Genomic DNA, 17,696 nt, shown 5'->3' with positions numbered 1-17,696 from the left:
ACTACCGGCTTGTGCCGCCCTCAACCCGCACTAGTGGGCCGAGCGCCAAATATTTTAGTTGTGTTTTGAAATTACATTTGAAAACATTACTAAAACTGCGATTATTAATTTGGATCGGAGGGAGTAAATATTATAACATGACTTACACAAATTGTTCCTACATCCGTAATCCCTTTTCAAAATTTCTTGATAAAACTTCAAAAACAGGGTAACCAAGCTTCTGTAAATGCCAAGGCGTATTTGTAGCCCTGTCCTACCGTGTCATCGCCCTGTCCTATATGCTCGCATTTGATTTCCCCCTCCCCCGAAAAGCGCGATTTTTTTCAAGCATACCCCAGCACCCAACCCAAGCCCCCAAAAATTAGCACACTGCAACAGCCCTGCTCGCTTTGCAGTATAAGAGAACAGAGTGAGGACCGCCGGGAGCAAGAGCAGGAGCAGGGGGGAGGGGCTCTAGTGCTAAACATTTCGGCGTGTTTAGATCCAATGCCAGAGCGGTGAGGCGCTCTTCTGGTTGCGGAGCTCGCGGCGGAGAGAGACAGAAGAGTGACAATGGCGGAGGAGACAGGGAAGGCGGAGTCGTCGGCCGGGGCCGGGAGCTGCGGCGGCGGCGGCGGTGGCGGGTGCGAGGCGGTGAAGAAGAGGGCGGAGCAGAGTGTGGCGTTCCATGAGCTGTTCAGCTTCGCCGACCCGCTCGACTGGCTGCTCATGGCGGCTGGGAGCGCCGGCGCCGTCGTGCACGGCGCCGCCATGCCGGTGTTCTTCCTCCTGTTCGGCGAGCTGGTCAACGGCTTCGGCAAGAACCAGCACCACCTCCGCCGCATGACCGACGAGGTGTCCAAGGCACGTATTTCCGGAAAATCTCTCGTCCTTCCTCTCCGCGGTTGCCGTTTCTATGCACGCTCTAGTCGCTGACGCTCAATCTGACTTGCTTCACTCTGCGCGCTGCAGTACTCGCTCTACTTCGTCTACCTCGGCCTCGTCGTCTGCGCATCCTCATACCTGGGTGAGTTCACGCCCTGCTCCGCTCACGCCTCTGCGCGCATTCTTGCCGGTGTTGCGTTCTAACTGTGCGCGCGCTCACGTCTGCTCTGTGTGTCCGTGCAGAGATCGCGTGCTGGATGTACACGGGCGAGCGCCAGGTGGGTGCGCTCCGGCGGCGGTACCTGGAGGCCGTGCTGCGGCAGGACGTGGGCTTCTTCGACACCGACGCGCGCACCGGCGACGTCGTCTTCAGTGTCTCCACGGACACGCTCCTCGTCCAGGACGCCATCGGAGAGAAGGTGAGAACCTAACTGGCAACGCTCTGGTGCACCGCAGGCATATAGCTCCGGTCACCGCGTGTGACTGACGACGGACACATGTCTACGCAGGTCGGCAACTTCATCCACTACCTGGCGACGTTCCTGGCAGGGCTCGTCGTCGGGTTCGTCTCGGCCTGGCGGCTGGCGCTGCTCAGCATCGCCGTCATCCCGGGCATCGCGTTCGCCGGCGGGCTCTACGCGTACACCCTCACCGGGCTCACCTCCAAGAGCCGGGAGTCGTACGCCAACGCCGGAATCATAGCCGAGCAGGTAGTAACTCTCAACCACGTACTATTTCTGCAGCGCCATTATCATCTCACAGGGATACTAAAGCTGGCCGGGTGGGGAAGAAGAAAGCTGCAGGCTCTAGCTCGGACCGCTTGGTCAAAGAGTCAAATGTGGATGCACATGCCCTGAGAATGATTTGATTTTGGATTTCCGCCGGTTTCTTGGTAGATCCAATCGGCCTTTTTCCAATGGATGATTTCTTGTTTCATGTCCTTTCTTGCCCTTTTCTTGAGACATCTGCTGTCAAATGTCAATCATGCTGTACTTCTTTTTACCCAATGCCATAGCTTCCCCCGATTTTGATTGATGTAAATAAGCGACTGTAAACGATGAAATGTTCATCTGCTGTGCAGGCGATTGCCCAGGTGAGGACGGTCTACTCCTACGTGGGGGAGACAAAGGCCCTGAATTCCTACTCGGAGGCGATTCAGAGCACCCTGAAGCTGGGGTACAAGGCCGGGATGGCCAAGGGGCTCGGCATTGGGTGCACCTATGGGATTGCCTGCATGTCATGGGCGCTGGTGTTCTGGTACGCCGGCGTGTTCATCCGGAGCGGCCAGACGGACGGTGGAAAGGCGTTCACGGCCATCTTCTCTGCAATCGTCGGCGGCCTGTAAGTCATGACTTTGGACAATTCTCACAGTTCTGCAGCTTGCTTTCAGCGAGAAAAATTTACCCAAATTCGTGAACTGCAGGAGCCTTGGACAGTCCTTCTCGAACCTTGGTGCGTTCAGCAAAGGGAAGATTGCCGGTTACAAGCTGTTGGAGGTGATAAGGCAGAGGCCGACAATAGTCCAAGACTCAACTGATGGGAGGTGCCTGGATGAAGTCCATGGCAACATTGAGTTCAAGGAGGTGTCCTTCAGCTATCCGTCCCGCCCGGACGTCATGGTGTTTCGTGACTTCTCGCTCTTCTTTCCCGCCGGGAAAATGGCAGCTGTGGTCGGAGGCAGCGGTTCTGGGAAGAGCACCGTTGTGTCTCTGATAGAACGGTTTTACGATCCTAATCAGGGTAAGCACATGAATTGCACGCCTAAATGACTATGTAAGTCGGCTTTACTTAACTGATGAGTGTGATTGTTGTTGCAGGACAAGTTTTGCTTGATAATGCGGACATCAAGTCGCTTCAATTGAAATGGCTGAGAGATCAGATTGGTTTGGTGAATCAAGAACCAGCCCTCTTCGCCACCACCATCATTGACAATATTCTTTATGGCAAGCCTGACGCCACAATGGCTGAGGTTGAGGCCGCGGCTTCGGCTGCCAATGCACATAGCTTCATTGCTCTTCTTCCTAATGGGTACAACACTCAGGTGGGTTGCACTTCTGGCTCAATTGCAGTCTTATTGTTTACAACCTGTATTTTGTGATTTGATCCGACTAGAGTGAATTCTTAGTTCATACTTCTGTCCATGCTACTTGAATTTCAAATCATGTATGCATTTTATAGTGTCCATGGTATTTTTACCTTGCAAAAACTTGTTGAATCCAATGATAAATCAACTTTATCAACAGGTGGGAGAACGGGGACTTCAGCTGTCTGGTGGCCAGAAGCAACGAATTGCCATTGCCCGTGCAATGCTGAAGAACCCAAAGATCCTTCTCCTTGACGAGGCAACTAGTGCTCTTGATGCTGGTTCAGAGAGTATCGTTCAAGAAGCACTCGACCGCATAATGATCGGTAGGACAACTGTGGTGGTTGCACACAGGCTCTCAACCATACGGAGTGTTGACATGATCGCGGTGATCCAGCAAGGGCAGGTTGTTGAGACCGGTACTCATGACGAGCTCCTTGCCAAAGGCAGTTCTGGTGCTTATGCAGCTCTCATCAGATTCCAGGAGATGGCCAAAAACCGCGACTTCCGTGGGGCATCTACCCGCAAGAACCGGTCATCTCGCCTGAGTAATTCCCTGTCAACTCGGTCACTGAGCCTCAGGTCGGGAAGCTTGAGGAACTTGAGCTACTCATATAGCACCGGTGCGGATGGCCGCATTGAGATGGTCTCAAACGCCGACAATGACCGTAAGTACCCGGCGCCAAAAGGATACTTTTTCAAGCTTCTCAAGCTAAATGCTCCGGAATGGCCTTATACGGTGCTGGGGGCGATCGGATCCATCATGTCTGGCTTCATTGGCCCGACATTTGCCATCGTGATGAGCAACATGATTGAAGTGTTCTATTTCCGGGACCCCAACGCGATGGAGCGCAAGACTAGGGAGTATGTGTTCATCTACATCGGAACCGGGTTCTACGCGGTTGTCGCCTACCTGATCCAGCACTACTTCTTCAGCATCATGGGCGAAAACCTGACCACCAGGGTGCGGAGGATGATGCTTGCAGGTATGGTGACCGAATTCGCAGGCTTGTTCCTAGAACTTGTATTCTTTTCCATGACCTCTGCAGAGAGAGAACTGGCATTGCTTTATCTAAGGCACCACCTATAACCACTGCATCTGCATGCAGTTATCTTGAGGAACGACGTGGGGTGGTTCGACGAGGAGGAGAACAACTCGAGCCTGGTGGCGGCACGGCTCAACACGGAGGCCGCGGACGTGAAGTCGGCGATAGCGGAGCGGATATCGGTCATCCTGCAGAACATGACATCGCTCCTGGTGTCCTTCATCGTCGGCTTCATCATCGAATGGCGCGTCGCCATCCTGATCCTCGTCACCTTCCCTCTCCTTGTCCTCGCCAACTTTGCCCAGGTAAAAATCCAATGAACTTACTCTCGCACTAAGGCTTCGTTGGGTTGCATATAAGGGCTGGCTAGCCGAGTAGTTCTTGACAGTAAAGCAAGTTCATTCGGGTGTCACGCCGTTTTGGGCGCAAGCAGCCGTTGCAGGGCCGGCAGCTGAGTAAGTTGGAGACGGATAGTACAATTGAATTCTCCGGCATGGTACGCGATGGTAGCTAGGATTCGTGTTCCATGCCGTTGCCACTGCGTCTGCCATAAATTACTGTGCGCAGGAGGCATGTGCCGGAGCTCGTTCCCCGCTCCCTGATCCCTTGTTTAATTCCGGCCAGATGCTTCCCACTCTCTGGCCCGTGTGTCATCTACAGCACCCGCCGTAAACAACTCCCTGAAACCTCCGGACCACCCTTACGTTACGTTAGGCTCTAGGCCCCGCCGTGTTTCTTCAATTGTGGATGGGATGAGATGGTCGTGTTTGGGCATAGCCCTGTTGCTCGTTGGGCGCCCGCCATGGTCCCGGTGACGCTGTCGGTTGCGGGCTTGCACGGCCGCCTCGTGCAAGGGAATCTGGGGCCTTGCTCCAGGCCGCTCGCAGTGGCGCACATGGCGGTCTTTGCAGGCCCTGACGCCGTGCTCTGGTGCCGCCCCGGAACCAGAGCGCCGTGCCGGCCTTTTTGTTCTCGCTGCGGCATCATTTGCTTTGCTCGCGCGCAATAATTTCCTACTGCGATTCGTAAAGATTGCATGATGCCATGCTGGTGCCTGCGCGTGCATGAAGCCTGTCAGTCACCACGTGCCCAGCCGCAGCTCTTGCATGCACAAACGGATAGCATCGCTCATCACTCATTACTCATCACTAGCAGTAGCAGTAACGTTATTAACTCATTATTATGCATGTGTTCATTCTTCTGCGTACTGTCAATTCAATGACGATCGATGATCTCTCTGTGTGTGTGTGTGTTTTGGCAGCAACTGTCCATGAAGGGGTTCGCCGGGGACACGGCCAAGGCGCACGCCAAGACGAGCATGATCGCCGGGGAGGGCGTCAGCAACATCCGCACGGTGGCGGCCTTCAACGCGCAGGACAAGATCCTCTCGCTCTTCTGCAGCGAGCTGCGCGTGCCCCAGATGCACAGCCTGCGCCGGAGCCAGGTCTCCGGCGTGCTCTACGGCCTCTCGCAGCTCTCCCTCTACGCCTCCGAGGCGCTCATCCTCTGGTACGGCGCCCACCTCGTCCGCCACCACGTCTCCACCTTCTCCAGGGTCATCAAGGTCTTCGTCGTGCTCGTCATCACCGCCAACTCCGTGGCCGAGACCGTCAGCCTCGCGCCCGAGATCATCCGCGGCGGCGAGTCCGTCCGCTCCGTCTTCGCCGTCCTCAACAGCAGGACGCGCATCGACCCGGACGAGCCGGAGGGCGAGCCGGTGGAAAAGGTTCGCGGCGAGATCGAGCTCCGCCACGTCGACTTCGCCTACCCGTCGCGCCCGGACGTGATGGTCTTCAAGGAGTTCAGCCTGAGGATCCGAGCCGGCCAGAGCCAGGCGCTCGTGGGGGCGAGCGGGTCGGGGAAGAGCACTGTCATCGCTCTCATCGAGCGTTTCTATGATCCCATGGCCGGCAAGGTCATGATCGACGGCAAGGACATCCGTCGGCTCAACTTGAAGTCGCTGCGTCTCAAGATCGGCCTGGTGCAGCAGGAGCCCGTCCTGTTCGCCACCAGCATCCTCGAGAACATCGGCTACGGCAAGGACGGCGTGACGGAGGAGGAGGTCGTCGAGGCGGCCAAGGTGGCCAACGTGCACGGCTTCGTCAGCGCGCTCCCAGACGGGTACAGGACGCCCGTGGGCGAGCGCGGCGTGCAGCTCTCCGGCGGCCAGAAGCAGCGCATCGCCATCGCGCGCGCGGTGCTCAAGGACCCGGCCATCCTCCTGCTGGACGAGGCGACGAGCGCCCTGGACGCCGAGTCAGAGTGCGTGGTCCAGGAGGCGCTGGGGCGCATCATGAAGGGCCGGACGACCGTGCTGGTCGCGCACCGGCTGTCGACCATCCGGTGCGTGGACTCCATCGCCGTGGTGCAGGACGGGCGCGTCGTGGAGCAGGGCAGCCACGGCGACCTCGTGTCGCGGCCGGACGGCGCCTACTCGAGGCTGCTGCAGCTGCAGCTGCACCATGGGTGATGATGGATGGATGGATGGGATGGATTGGCGTCCTGCTCCGGCATGGCGGCTGTAGATACAGAGTAGACCGAGGCGAGCTTTGATCGACACTCCGATGAGCAACAGAGATTTGCTGCCCAGATGGTGATAGGTGTTAGGCCGGAACTAGTGTTTTATTTTCTCTGTAACCGATCAGGATTATGCTGAAGGCCATGTTACATTTTGTTCCAACTTGTACTGATGTCCGGCTTCGGCACAATTTCTTTTCCCCGACGGAATTTGTCCTTCTCCTCGTTATCTGTTTCAAATAGATGGGAAACACGAGCGGAGGTTCAGATACCGAAGCACGAGATTCGTCTTCTTCGCAACCAAAATAAGATAAGATTCGAACATAGAAACCATGAAGTCGCGAAAATGAACTAACAACTACCAGCATCCATGACATATCGCACCCAAGATGATTCAACGAGCACCAGCGGGACGACTGACAAACATATCGGCCAAGATTCAAGATGTGATCTTCACTCTCAGTATATACTCCATTTTCTTCCGAAACTCCAAGTGGACGAATAGATGAGTGGGGAAAAATGGAGGTGGGTATACGTATGACTGTCTGTATACACCCCCCTCGTCGCGCACACACAAAACGCATAAAGGAGAACGTATACCCATCTTATATTATACACTACAAGCCGTCGTACATATGCAATACGAGGTGGTTATACGTATGATTGTCTGTAGTGTATAATAGTGTATAATATGAGGTGGGTATACGTTTCCCCTTTTACATTGTGTTGTGTGTGTGTGTGTGGGGGGGGTACCGAAGCAAAAGAAGCACATATGGTGGCTATCTTACAAAGAACAGAAATAAAATGTGATGGTCCACGTAAGACGGTCGAAGACTAGATTCATCACTAAGTGATCCTGAACACCTACTTACGTCATTCATAACCTCATCATGTTCTCGATCAGAGAAGGAGCTCTGGACGAAACAGTCATGATTACGCACACAGTTGGCAAGTTTTATTTGAACTACTTTAAATTATCTAGAACCAGATGTTAATAAAATATTCATGTTTGCCACATAACCGCGGGCACGACTTTCCGAAAGATTAAACCTTGTAGGGGTGCTCCAACTAGTCCATCACAAATTACCACAGGGTGCATAGTAATCCTCTACCACGAAACTCGTGATCTCGTCAGATTCCTTAGTGAAAAACCTCAACTCTGAGAAGACCCAAAGCCTCATCGAAATCCCAATACGCAAGATATATCGCTAAGGTAAGACAAGTCCAGCAAGACCTCCCGACGTGTCGACTAACCCGATAGGAGCCGCGTATCTCGTTCTGAGGACACGAAGGATAAGCACGCGTAGAGTGGCCTGATAGAAATCACTCAAGTTGCGCCGAGTTGGTCCACACAGTGCTCTAGTTTGGACCAACACTCATGAGGAGCACTGGTCCGGGGGTTGATTAGATTCCTCGGGGTAGCTATTCCCTATGCTTTCTACTATTAATTTGTTACCAGATTAACACGAAAGTTGGGTCTTGCCAGACACGCCTTAACTCTAAGCGATTTATCAAGGGGGTCCCCATAACAACCCCGGACATGTTAGGAGCGCTTATGGAATAAAACAACCATAGACGAAACTAAGGCGACAACTGCGGAAAAAATCACCCGGCAAAAGGCTAGGCCTTCCGCTATTTACCACGTATATAGATGCATTAATTAAATAGGATGCTATCAAATGTCCATGTTATCACATGGATCAACTGGCACATGCAATTAGCAACGCTAACATATAGTGGTTGAGCAAGCCTAACCTAGCCAAACAATATCTGCTAGGCGGGGAGGTGTTTGAAGTTTCATGGCAAAGTTTGATGGCCTATATATCATGTGGTCGGCAGCGGAGATGTAACGAAAGAAACGTAACACTAAGAATAACAAAGCTAGAAATGGTGTCAAGGTCACGATCATCTTGGCTGTGATTTCTTCAGAGTGGAGTTGTTCCTGATCTGCGTGCACGAACTCACCGTACTCTTCGAACTCGTTTCCGGCCCCAAATTCTACCCAAAGTAAACAAGCAAGAAATAAATACCAGCAAAATGATGATGCCACATACATAATGATGCATGCATGCACAACCTCTAACCATGTACATAACCACCCTAGAGAGATAAAACTATTGCCACCTCACCACAAGGAGACTTTCTACAGAAATGCCCCAAACGATATTCGAGTACCACCATTGGATTCCTTAGGATTTTCTACCCCAAATCCATATATCATACTGTCCATGTTGCATTCAGAAAAACACCACAAACAATAAAAGAAAAATGGCACAGAATCAAACTACAGCTATGTCAAGAACACGGCTGTTCTTGAGCCTGCCCAATTTGGCAAGTCCATATCTCGACATATTCCAGAAATGAAAATATTTCTAATTATCACAAAAGAAATAACACAAACAGGAAAATTAATAATAAGGAGGGGGGGCCACCTGGCAATGGCCTCGCCCCCTCACTGGATGACACGTGGGCCCCTGTGGCCCACTGTCGCCCCCCACACACAACACACCACACACACACCACAACACACGGTAAAACAAAAAGGGGCTAGGGGGATTTGAACCCACGACCCCCCTGGTGGAGGTGCAACGCTGGAGCCACTCGATGAGAAGCGGTTCGACCCCCAATAGGCTAACCACCGGGCCCTTCTTCTACCTCTAGATCGGAAGGAGGGGATCGACGTCGGTGAGCGATGCGGCAACAACGGCAGCTAGGAACGACTGGCGGGCGTGCGGGAACCCTAGTGGGTTCCATTCCCGGGGCTACGACGATCTAAGAAGCGGGCAAGGCGGAGGCGACGAGCTCGAGCGAAGCTCGCTCCTGACCTCGGACGCAAGGCGGCTACGACGGCTACCGTCGAGGACTACGCGCACACAGATATGCACGGGGAGAGGGAGGTGCTTACCTAAGGGATCGGAGAGGAGATCGGGGCGAGGAGAAGCGGATCGACGCTCGGGCGCTCCAGAGTCTCCTTCACGCGCCCGACAGAGCCCAGTGATACACCTCCGTCGTATCTACTTTTCCGAACTCTTTTGCCCTTGTTTTGGACTCTAATTTGCATGATTTGAATGGAACTAACCCGGACTCACACTGTTTTCAGCAGAATTGCCATGGTGTTGTTTTTGTGCAGAAATAGAAGTTCTCGGAATGTCCTAAAAATTTACGGAGATTTTTTCTGAAATTAATGAAAAATACATGCGCAAAGATCGACCGGAGGGGGTGTGCCAGTGGGCCACAAGCCCAGGGGCCGCGGCCACCCCCTAGCCGCGCCGTGAGGGCTAGTGGGGCCCACGTGGCGCCACCGCCTCCAAACTCAGCTCTATTTATTCCGTCTTGCCCGGAAAAAAATTAGAGAGAAGGATTCATCATGTTTTACGATACGGAGGCGCCGCCACCTCCTGTTCTTCATCTGGAGGGCAGATCTGGAGTCCGTTCTCGGCTCCGGAGAGGGGAATCGTCGCCATCGTCATCATAAACCTTCCTCCATCGACAATTCCATGATGCTCTTCACCGTTCGTGAGTAATCTCATCGTAGGCTTGCTGGACGGTGATGATGAAAAGGATAGAGATGGACCTAGAGGGGGGTGAATAGGTACAGTTCCAAATTTTAATAATTACTTAGCAATTTTAGGCAAAGGTGCGGAATATGAGCGTAGGCCTAATAATTGCTATGACAAGGTGTAAGCTATTTAGAGTGAAGTAAGGTAACCGGTAAACAATAATCAAATACAAGTACGTAATAAGGATTAACACAAGTAGAAAGTTAGGGTTAGGAATAACCGAAACTCCAAGAGAGACGAGGATGTATCCCGATGTTTACTTCCTTGGAGGGAAGCTACGTCACCGTTAGAGGGGCGGATGTTACCACGAAGGCACACCAACGCCACGAAGGCTCACCCTATTCTCCCTTTGAGATAACTCCACGAAGGCGTTTCTCAACCACTAGTGGTAAGCCTTGTGGTGGCTTCCAAACCTTCACAAACTTTCCGGGGGAAATCACAATGGTTTGAGTCCTCTCCGAAGACTCCTACCGCCTAGGAGTCTCCAACCTCCAAGAGTAACAAGATCACGGGGATTGCTCAAAACTTGCTCAAATCACAAATCACTTTGGTGGGGAGGAGGAGAAGGAGACGATCTATCTTTTGACTGGAACACCACTCAAAGGGACTCACAAATGCTCTTGGGATCTAAGATTGAGTGTAGACAAGAGTGAGTGAGAAGAAATGTGTTCTTGTATGTGTTCTAGCTCTGTTGGACACCCACTCACGAAGTGGGAGGGGGTATATATAGTGGGGAGTGTAAAACAGCCGTTGGGACACTTTAAGTCACACAGGGGTCGGACATCCGGCAGTTCACGGATGTCCGGGCGTCCACAAGGAGTCGGACGTCCGACAGGGGTCGGTCGTCCGAGGGCTGTAGATATGTCTGGAATCACTGTGAAGTTGAACAGGGACCAGACGTCCGGAGAAGGCCGGAAGTCCGAGTTACTTAACTCAAACTTCTCTGGTGCAAGATTCCGGATTTCCGAAGGGGATGGACGTCCGGCTCTCGAACGTCCGGAGGGAGCCGGAAGTCCGAGTTATATGGCTCAAGTTCTTCTGGTGCAGAGCTCCGGATTTCCGAAGCTGGTCGGTCGACCGGCCCTCGGACGTCCGGAGGGAGCCGGAAGTCCGAGTTATATGGCTCAAGTTCTTCTGGTGCAGCGCTCCGGATTTCCGAAGCTGGTCGGTCGACCGGAGTCCAGAGGGAGCCGGAAGTCCGAGGCATTAGTTCTGTTTTGAGATAGGAGCAGAGTAGTGAAGATGTGGTATGAGCAGAAAAGTAGAGATGTAGTATGAGCAAATTCATCGCAAAACCTGTGATCCCCTCTTAATAGTGCGGGATCCCTATACTCAAGAATAGTAAACTTTAAAGGATAGTCTACATCATCTTTTCTCAATCCCGAGCCTTCTTGACATATAAGTCCCGATCTTCTCAGACCACCTTGGCACATAATTATCAATCTACTAAAGTACTTGCCATCGTGAGATACACTCAACAAATAGGATTAGTTTCCTATGTATGTGTTGTCATTAACACCAAAAGTCGATTAGGGGCATAACATGCACTTTCAATCTCCCCCTTTTTGGTAGTTGATGACAACATATACATAGATCTCAAAAGATTTAACATACATTATAGCCTTGGAGAGGTTTAGTACGGAGCTCCCCCTTAGTATGTGCACGATTAAATAACAGAGCTCCCTTTTAATGTGTGTATCGAAAATATCATGTGACTTATCATGTGACTTAGTAAAGATAATGGATCATCATGTAAAGATAATAGATCATCATAGAAGTAGTGGAGCAAAACATAATAGCCTATGATGATATCATAGCAATCCATAGCAATCACAACATTCATAAGTAGCCATACATGGATTTATCCATTACATTACACAAACATGCAAATTTAGACTAAATCTCCAAAGACTAGAAACTACGATACATTACTCCCCCTTTGGCACCAAGTACCAAAAAGGGAGGCGCCAACAGCATCAACCATGCTCAGAGATCATCATCATCATCATCATCATCCTCATCGTCAGGCAAGCCACTGCCACCAGCCTCGTCAAGAAAATCAGCCCACTCAGGACCAGATGGGGAGCCAAAGTCAGAAGGAGGAGCAGCAGGAAGGGCCTCATCGTCACTCACATCAAGAGCGCCCGAGTCTCTCAGACGAGCCTTGAGGGCATTCTTGGAGGAGATGAGGCGAGAAACCACATCATGAGTTTGACCACACTGAAAAGAGAAGGCCTTCATCATAGCAGAATGTGCCTTGCCAATGAATTTGGCAAAGCGACCGAGAGGAGCTGAGCTGGATGAAGGGGTTGCTGACCGGGCAGCAGTGCGGCGAGTGGAGGTGGATGATGGGGTTTTCTTGGGAGCATAGTTATCCGCCATGTGAGCGGGAATGACCCACTTGTGATGTGTGTGAGTGACAGCAACAGTGAATTCAGCAACATGGTTAATAAGAGCCTGGATGAAGGGGGCATGAGGGAAGGCTCGCTTGTATTGAAAACTAGCAAGTCAAATCTCATGCCATAGAAAGTGAGGCACATTAATTTTTCTCTTGGGGTGCTCGTACAAATGTGACATGATGTCAATACAGTAGCCACTGGAGGATCCCTTATCACCCATCTTGGGATAGATGGTGCGGATAAGACACTGAAAGATGATAAAGTAAGGAGAGCGCCAGATGGATACCTGGTTAAGATCCTTCATTCGTTCGTGTGCATCAAGTTCACGGAGTGGTTTGAGAAGATACCCGTACGCCTCAATTGGCTTATGTGCATGGTTAGGATCATTCTTATGGATTTTGAAGCTAGAGTGGGGGAAACCAAGTGCGGCAACAAACGTATCATAAGAGGTTGTGAACTGAACGTCAGAGGTTATCCAGCTAACAGTGTTGTTTGGACCAAAGAAACATGTGGCATAGAACTGGTGAATAGCAGCAGCGTTAAAATCGCGATGAAAAGCAAAGGGGGCAGCAAGCCCCGATGACTCAATGAGCTCAATGGCACCCGGGTATTTCGCCGGGTGCGTGCGAATATGCTCAAGATCTATAAAGTGATGAACAAAGAGACCCTTAGGAAGTATGACCGTAGTAAAGATGTCCGCCTGGACATTTGTGCGGAAACGTGAGTCCATAGAGTCATGTACAACAGAGAATTGATCAACGTCGCGGCGAAAAGTGAGGTAGGAAGACTTAGCAGCCGTGGTGAAGTTCTTGACTTCACGACCTAAAGTAGCAGGAGGTTCAAGTGAGATGCGACGAGCTTCACCTTCGGGCTGTTCAGGAGGAGGTGGTGGCATATAGGAGGGCATGTGAGTCCCAGGCTTTGGCATAGACTTCCGAATGGCGGGCTGTTCAGCACGGTCCTCGGCTGCAAGCTCATCCTCGAAGTCAGAGCCATCAGACGACGAGGGGAGCTATTGAGGTGGAGGACACCGGGAAGTCCGTTTGAAGGGACGACGTCGCCCTTCCGAGTCCGACCCCGTGCCTGTAGGGGCACGAGCGGATGAGCCAGCAGTGTCCTTCCGGGCGGCGTGCTTAATCTTGGGCATGATGAACAAAAACCTACACGGTTGGAAACCCAATGGGGAACGATCATGGTCAAACCATATGAACGAACACATGGACTTGGGAGAAAAGGGAACCAAACGCGAGGGGAATGGAGGAGATACCTACAGATCGAGAGAGGAGAGGAAGGGGAGACGGATCCCGCGGAGGAGATCGGATCCCACGGAGGGGATCAGCCAGATCCCAGAGGTGGCGGCGCGGGCGAGTTCCCCTGGTGTTGGCGGCGGCGGCGGCTGGGAGGAAAAGGAGGCGCGTGGGGGCTAGGGCAAGGCCCAGCCCGCGCCCTTCTATTTATAGGCCCCCCGATGTGTCGGACGTCCGACAGGCGTCGGACGTCCGGAGTGGATTTAGCCGTCGGACGACCGACACTGGCCGAACATCCGGAATGAGTTTAGCCGCCGGACGTCCGAGACACGTCAGACGACCGAGAGAGGAGTAGGCACAAGCTGATTCTGGAATTTGGATGATGAGATGATTTTTCATGGTTTATCACAAAGAACACGAACACAGTTTCCTACAAGAATTACATATACTACTTGTGGACAAAAGTTGATATATGCATATTTTGTAAGATCAAAACACAGAATTATGACGTAAGTCCTAGTGACTCCCCCTAAATGCATGCCCACATCAAGACAAGAACATAATGTGAGTGTGTGTATGTGTGCAAGATTTCAAGTTATGTTATAAAGCTCCAAGATACCAAGTTCACGCCTAAGTTGACAGAACCTTGCTACGCTAAGTGGCTTGGTGAAAATGTCAGCGAGCTGCATGTCAGTACCCACATGGGTAATATCAATGTCACCCTTTTGCACATAGTCTCTCAAGAAATGATACCTAATATCAATATGTTTTGTGCGAGGGTGATCAATGGGGTTCTCGGAGATCTTTATGGCACTTTCATTATCATAGAGAAGAGGCATGTGTCGATACGTGATACCATAATCCTTTAGGGTTTGCCTCATCCATAGCAGTTGGGTTGCACAGCTTGCAGCTGCAATATATTCGGCCTCGGCCGTGGAGAGAGAAACACAATTTTTCTTTTTCGAGGACCAACTTACCAAGGAGCATCCAAGAAACTGACATGCACCGGAAGTGGATTTCCGTCCCACTTTGTCACCGGCCCAATCCGCATCGGAGTACCCAATAAGATCGAACTTTGCATCCTTAGGGTACCATAAGCCTAACTTTGGGGTGTGAACAAGGTATCTAAGAATATGCTTAACCGCCGTATGATGGCTTTCCCTAGGGGAAGCTTGAAATCTAGCACATATGCCTACACTTAACATGATGTCCGGTCTATATGCGCAAAGATAAAGTAACGAACCAATCTTGGAGAGGTAAGTAGATGGGTCAAAAGGAATGCCGTTGGTGTGTTCATTTAGAACTACATCTGTGGCCATGGGTGTCTTCATTGGTTTAGCATTTGTCATATCAAATTTTTCAAGAATGTCCTTGAGGTACTTAGTTTGAGACAAGAAAATTCCTTCTTGAAATTGTTGTATTTGAAACCCAAGAAAGAACTTCAAGTCCGTGTTGAGTGACATCTCAAAGGTCTTGGTCATGGGGCCGCAAACTTCTTGCATAAATGGATGTTAGGAGAACCAAAAATGATTTCATCAACATAGATTTGTCATTAGATCAAATCACCATTTTCCCTCTTAGTAAAAAGAGTGGGATCGATCACCCCCACCACAAAGCCATCATCGAGTAAGAACTTCTTAAGATGATCGACCAAGCACGGGGTGCTTGTTTGAGGCCATACACATCCTTGTGAAGTTTGTATACATGGTCTTTGTGGTGAGGGTCAACAAACCCAGGTGGTTGTGATACATATAGCTCTTCTTGTAGAGGACCGTTAAGAAAAACACTTTTCACATCCATTTGATGCAAAGTAAAACCATTGAAAGCAGCATAGGCCAATAGAATGCGAATGGATTCAAGACGAGCAACAGGGGCGTAAGTCTCACCAAAGTCCAAACCTTCAACTTGGGAGTACCCCTGTGCTACTAACCATGCCTTGTTGCGTAGGACAGTCCCATTCTCATCTTCCTTGTTCTTGAAGATCCATTTAGTTCCAATGACATTGTGTTCCTCAGTTGGTCGTTCTACCAATGACCATACTTCGTTGCGTGTAAAACTGTTTAACTCTTCTTGCATAGCAAGGAGCCAGTCATTGTCACACAATGCATCCTGAACCCTGTGTGGCACGGTACTAGAGACAAACGAAAAGTGAGCACAAAAGTTTGTTAATTCTTTATGAGTCACTCTACTTCCGACACGCCGGTGAGGATTTGATCAATATCAACACGACTGGCCACACGTGGCATGATGGAGGTCAGGGTTTCACGAGGTTCAACTTCGTTTCCATCATCAACGTCCTCAACATATGGATCATTTACGTGCGGTGGAAGATATTCCTCTTCGCGTTGCACCTGTCGAGGTTCATCATCAAGCATATCCATACTTTGGTCTAGCTCTTGAAGATCAACTTGTTCTTGAGTGTGATCAGAATGAGAGACATGTTCTCCCACTTGATCCTCAACAACTGGCATGATATCTGTGCTAGTATCTTGTGGAGGTACGGGCAGTGAACTGTCTTGAGGATGAGAAATACTCTCATCATCTTCATCATCATCATGGGGTCTTTGTTCCATGGGAAGAAGTGCACCTACACCCATGTTCAAGATATCTTGCGAGGAATCTTCTTCACCTGCATCACTTAGATCAGCTTGCTCCCCATGGGAGCGGTTAAATTCATCAAACGTCACGTCACAGGTTTCTATAACACATCCAGTGGATTTGTTGTAGACTCTGTAGGCGTGAGAGTTTGATCCATAGCCAACAAAAATCCATTCAGTTGTTTTGGATTGAAATTTGCCTAACCGTTCCCGTTTGTTGAGGATGAAACACTTGCATCCAAACACACGAAAGTACTTAACATTTGGCTTGTTCCGAGTTAGGAGCTCATATGGAGTCTTCTCCAATATTGATCGAAGGAAGAGCCGGTTTGATGCATGACATGCTGTGTTGACAGCCTCAGCCCAGAAACTATGCGGTGACTTGTATTCGTCTAACATGGACCTTGCCATTTCCACAAGTGTCTGGTTCTTCCTCTCTGCTACACCATTTTGCTGAGGGGTGTAAGGTGCGGAGTACTGATGTTCAATTCATTCATCACTAAGAAATTCTTCTAGGGTGCCATTATCACTTCTTATTGCCTTGATGTCCTTGTCAAACTTCTGCTGGACTTGTTTGGCAAAATCAATGAAGGTAATCTTCATCTCGTCCTTGGACTTGAGAAAGAATACCCATGTGTATCTTGAGTAATCATCAACAATGACTAGGCCATACTTTTTCCCTCCAAGACTTTCCCATGAAGGAGGCCCAAACAGATCCACATGAAAGAGCTCTAACGTCCTTGAAGTGGATACAATGTTCTTGGGTGGATGTTTTGATTGATGTTGTTTCCCAGCTATGCATGCACTACACACACGATCTTTCTTAAAAGATACATTTGTTAGTCCAAGGATGTGATTGCCGTTTAAGAGATTTTGAAGATTTCTCATGCCGACATGGGCGAGCCGGCGATGCCACAACCATCCCATGTCGGCCTTGGCCATTAGACAAGTTGTATGGAAGGTGCTCTCTTTCGAGAAATCAACAGTGTAAAGGTTGCCATCCAACAACAAATGCCACTTCGAGAGTGTCTCTCTTAAAGACTTTCACATCCGTTAGTCCGAATAATGTGTCATAACCAACGGAAGCCAATTGACGAACTGAAAGTAAATGATATTGAAGAGATTGGACAATCATGACATTTGCAAGAGACATGTCATTAGTGATTGCCACCTTGCCCAACCCAATTACCTGCCCTTTTGACCCTCCACCAAATACAATGCTCATGTATGGTCAATTGGCTTGCATGAAGTCATAGAGCAAGTTACTATCTCCGGTCATATGATTGGTGCATCCATTGTCGATCACCCATTTGGCTCCTCCGGAGAAAACAGCCTGTAACGAATTAAGACTTGGTTTGAGGTGCCCATTTCGTCATTGGGCCT

At 50.4% G+C, this 17,696-nt stretch overlaps 1 protein-coding gene across 1 annotated transcript; it reads left to right on the top strand.

Moving 5' to 3' along the window:
* Positions 1-326: 326 nt before the first annotated feature.
* Positions 327-6,715, top strand: LOC123426902 (ABC transporter B family member 19-like). The gene is made up of 10 exons (XM_045110809.1): positions 327-843; positions 952-1,006; positions 1,108-1,283; positions 1,374-1,574; positions 1,946-2,205; positions 2,288-2,604; positions 2,682-2,905; positions 3,108-3,933; positions 4,057-4,298; positions 5,255-6,715. Exons 1-10 carry the CDS (start codon positions 553-555, stop codon positions 6,461-6,463), a joined length of 3,801 nt encoding a protein of 1,266 aa, XP_044966744.1. The 5' UTR covers positions 327-552; the 3' UTR covers positions 6,464-6,715.
* The last annotated feature ends 10,981 nt before the right edge of the window (positions 6,716-17,696 follow it).

The sequence above is a fragment of the Hordeum vulgare genome, chromosome 2H (genome assembly GCF_904849725.1).
Source record: "Hordeum vulgare subsp. vulgare chromosome 2H, MorexV3_pseudomolecules_assembly, whole genome shotgun sequence".
In the NCBI taxonomy this organism is placed as follows: Eukaryota; Viridiplantae; Streptophyta; class Magnoliopsida; order Poales; family Poaceae; genus Hordeum; species Hordeum vulgare.
Note: the sequence above shows the minus strand (reverse complement) of the source record. Positions and strands in the feature narration are given on the sequence as shown.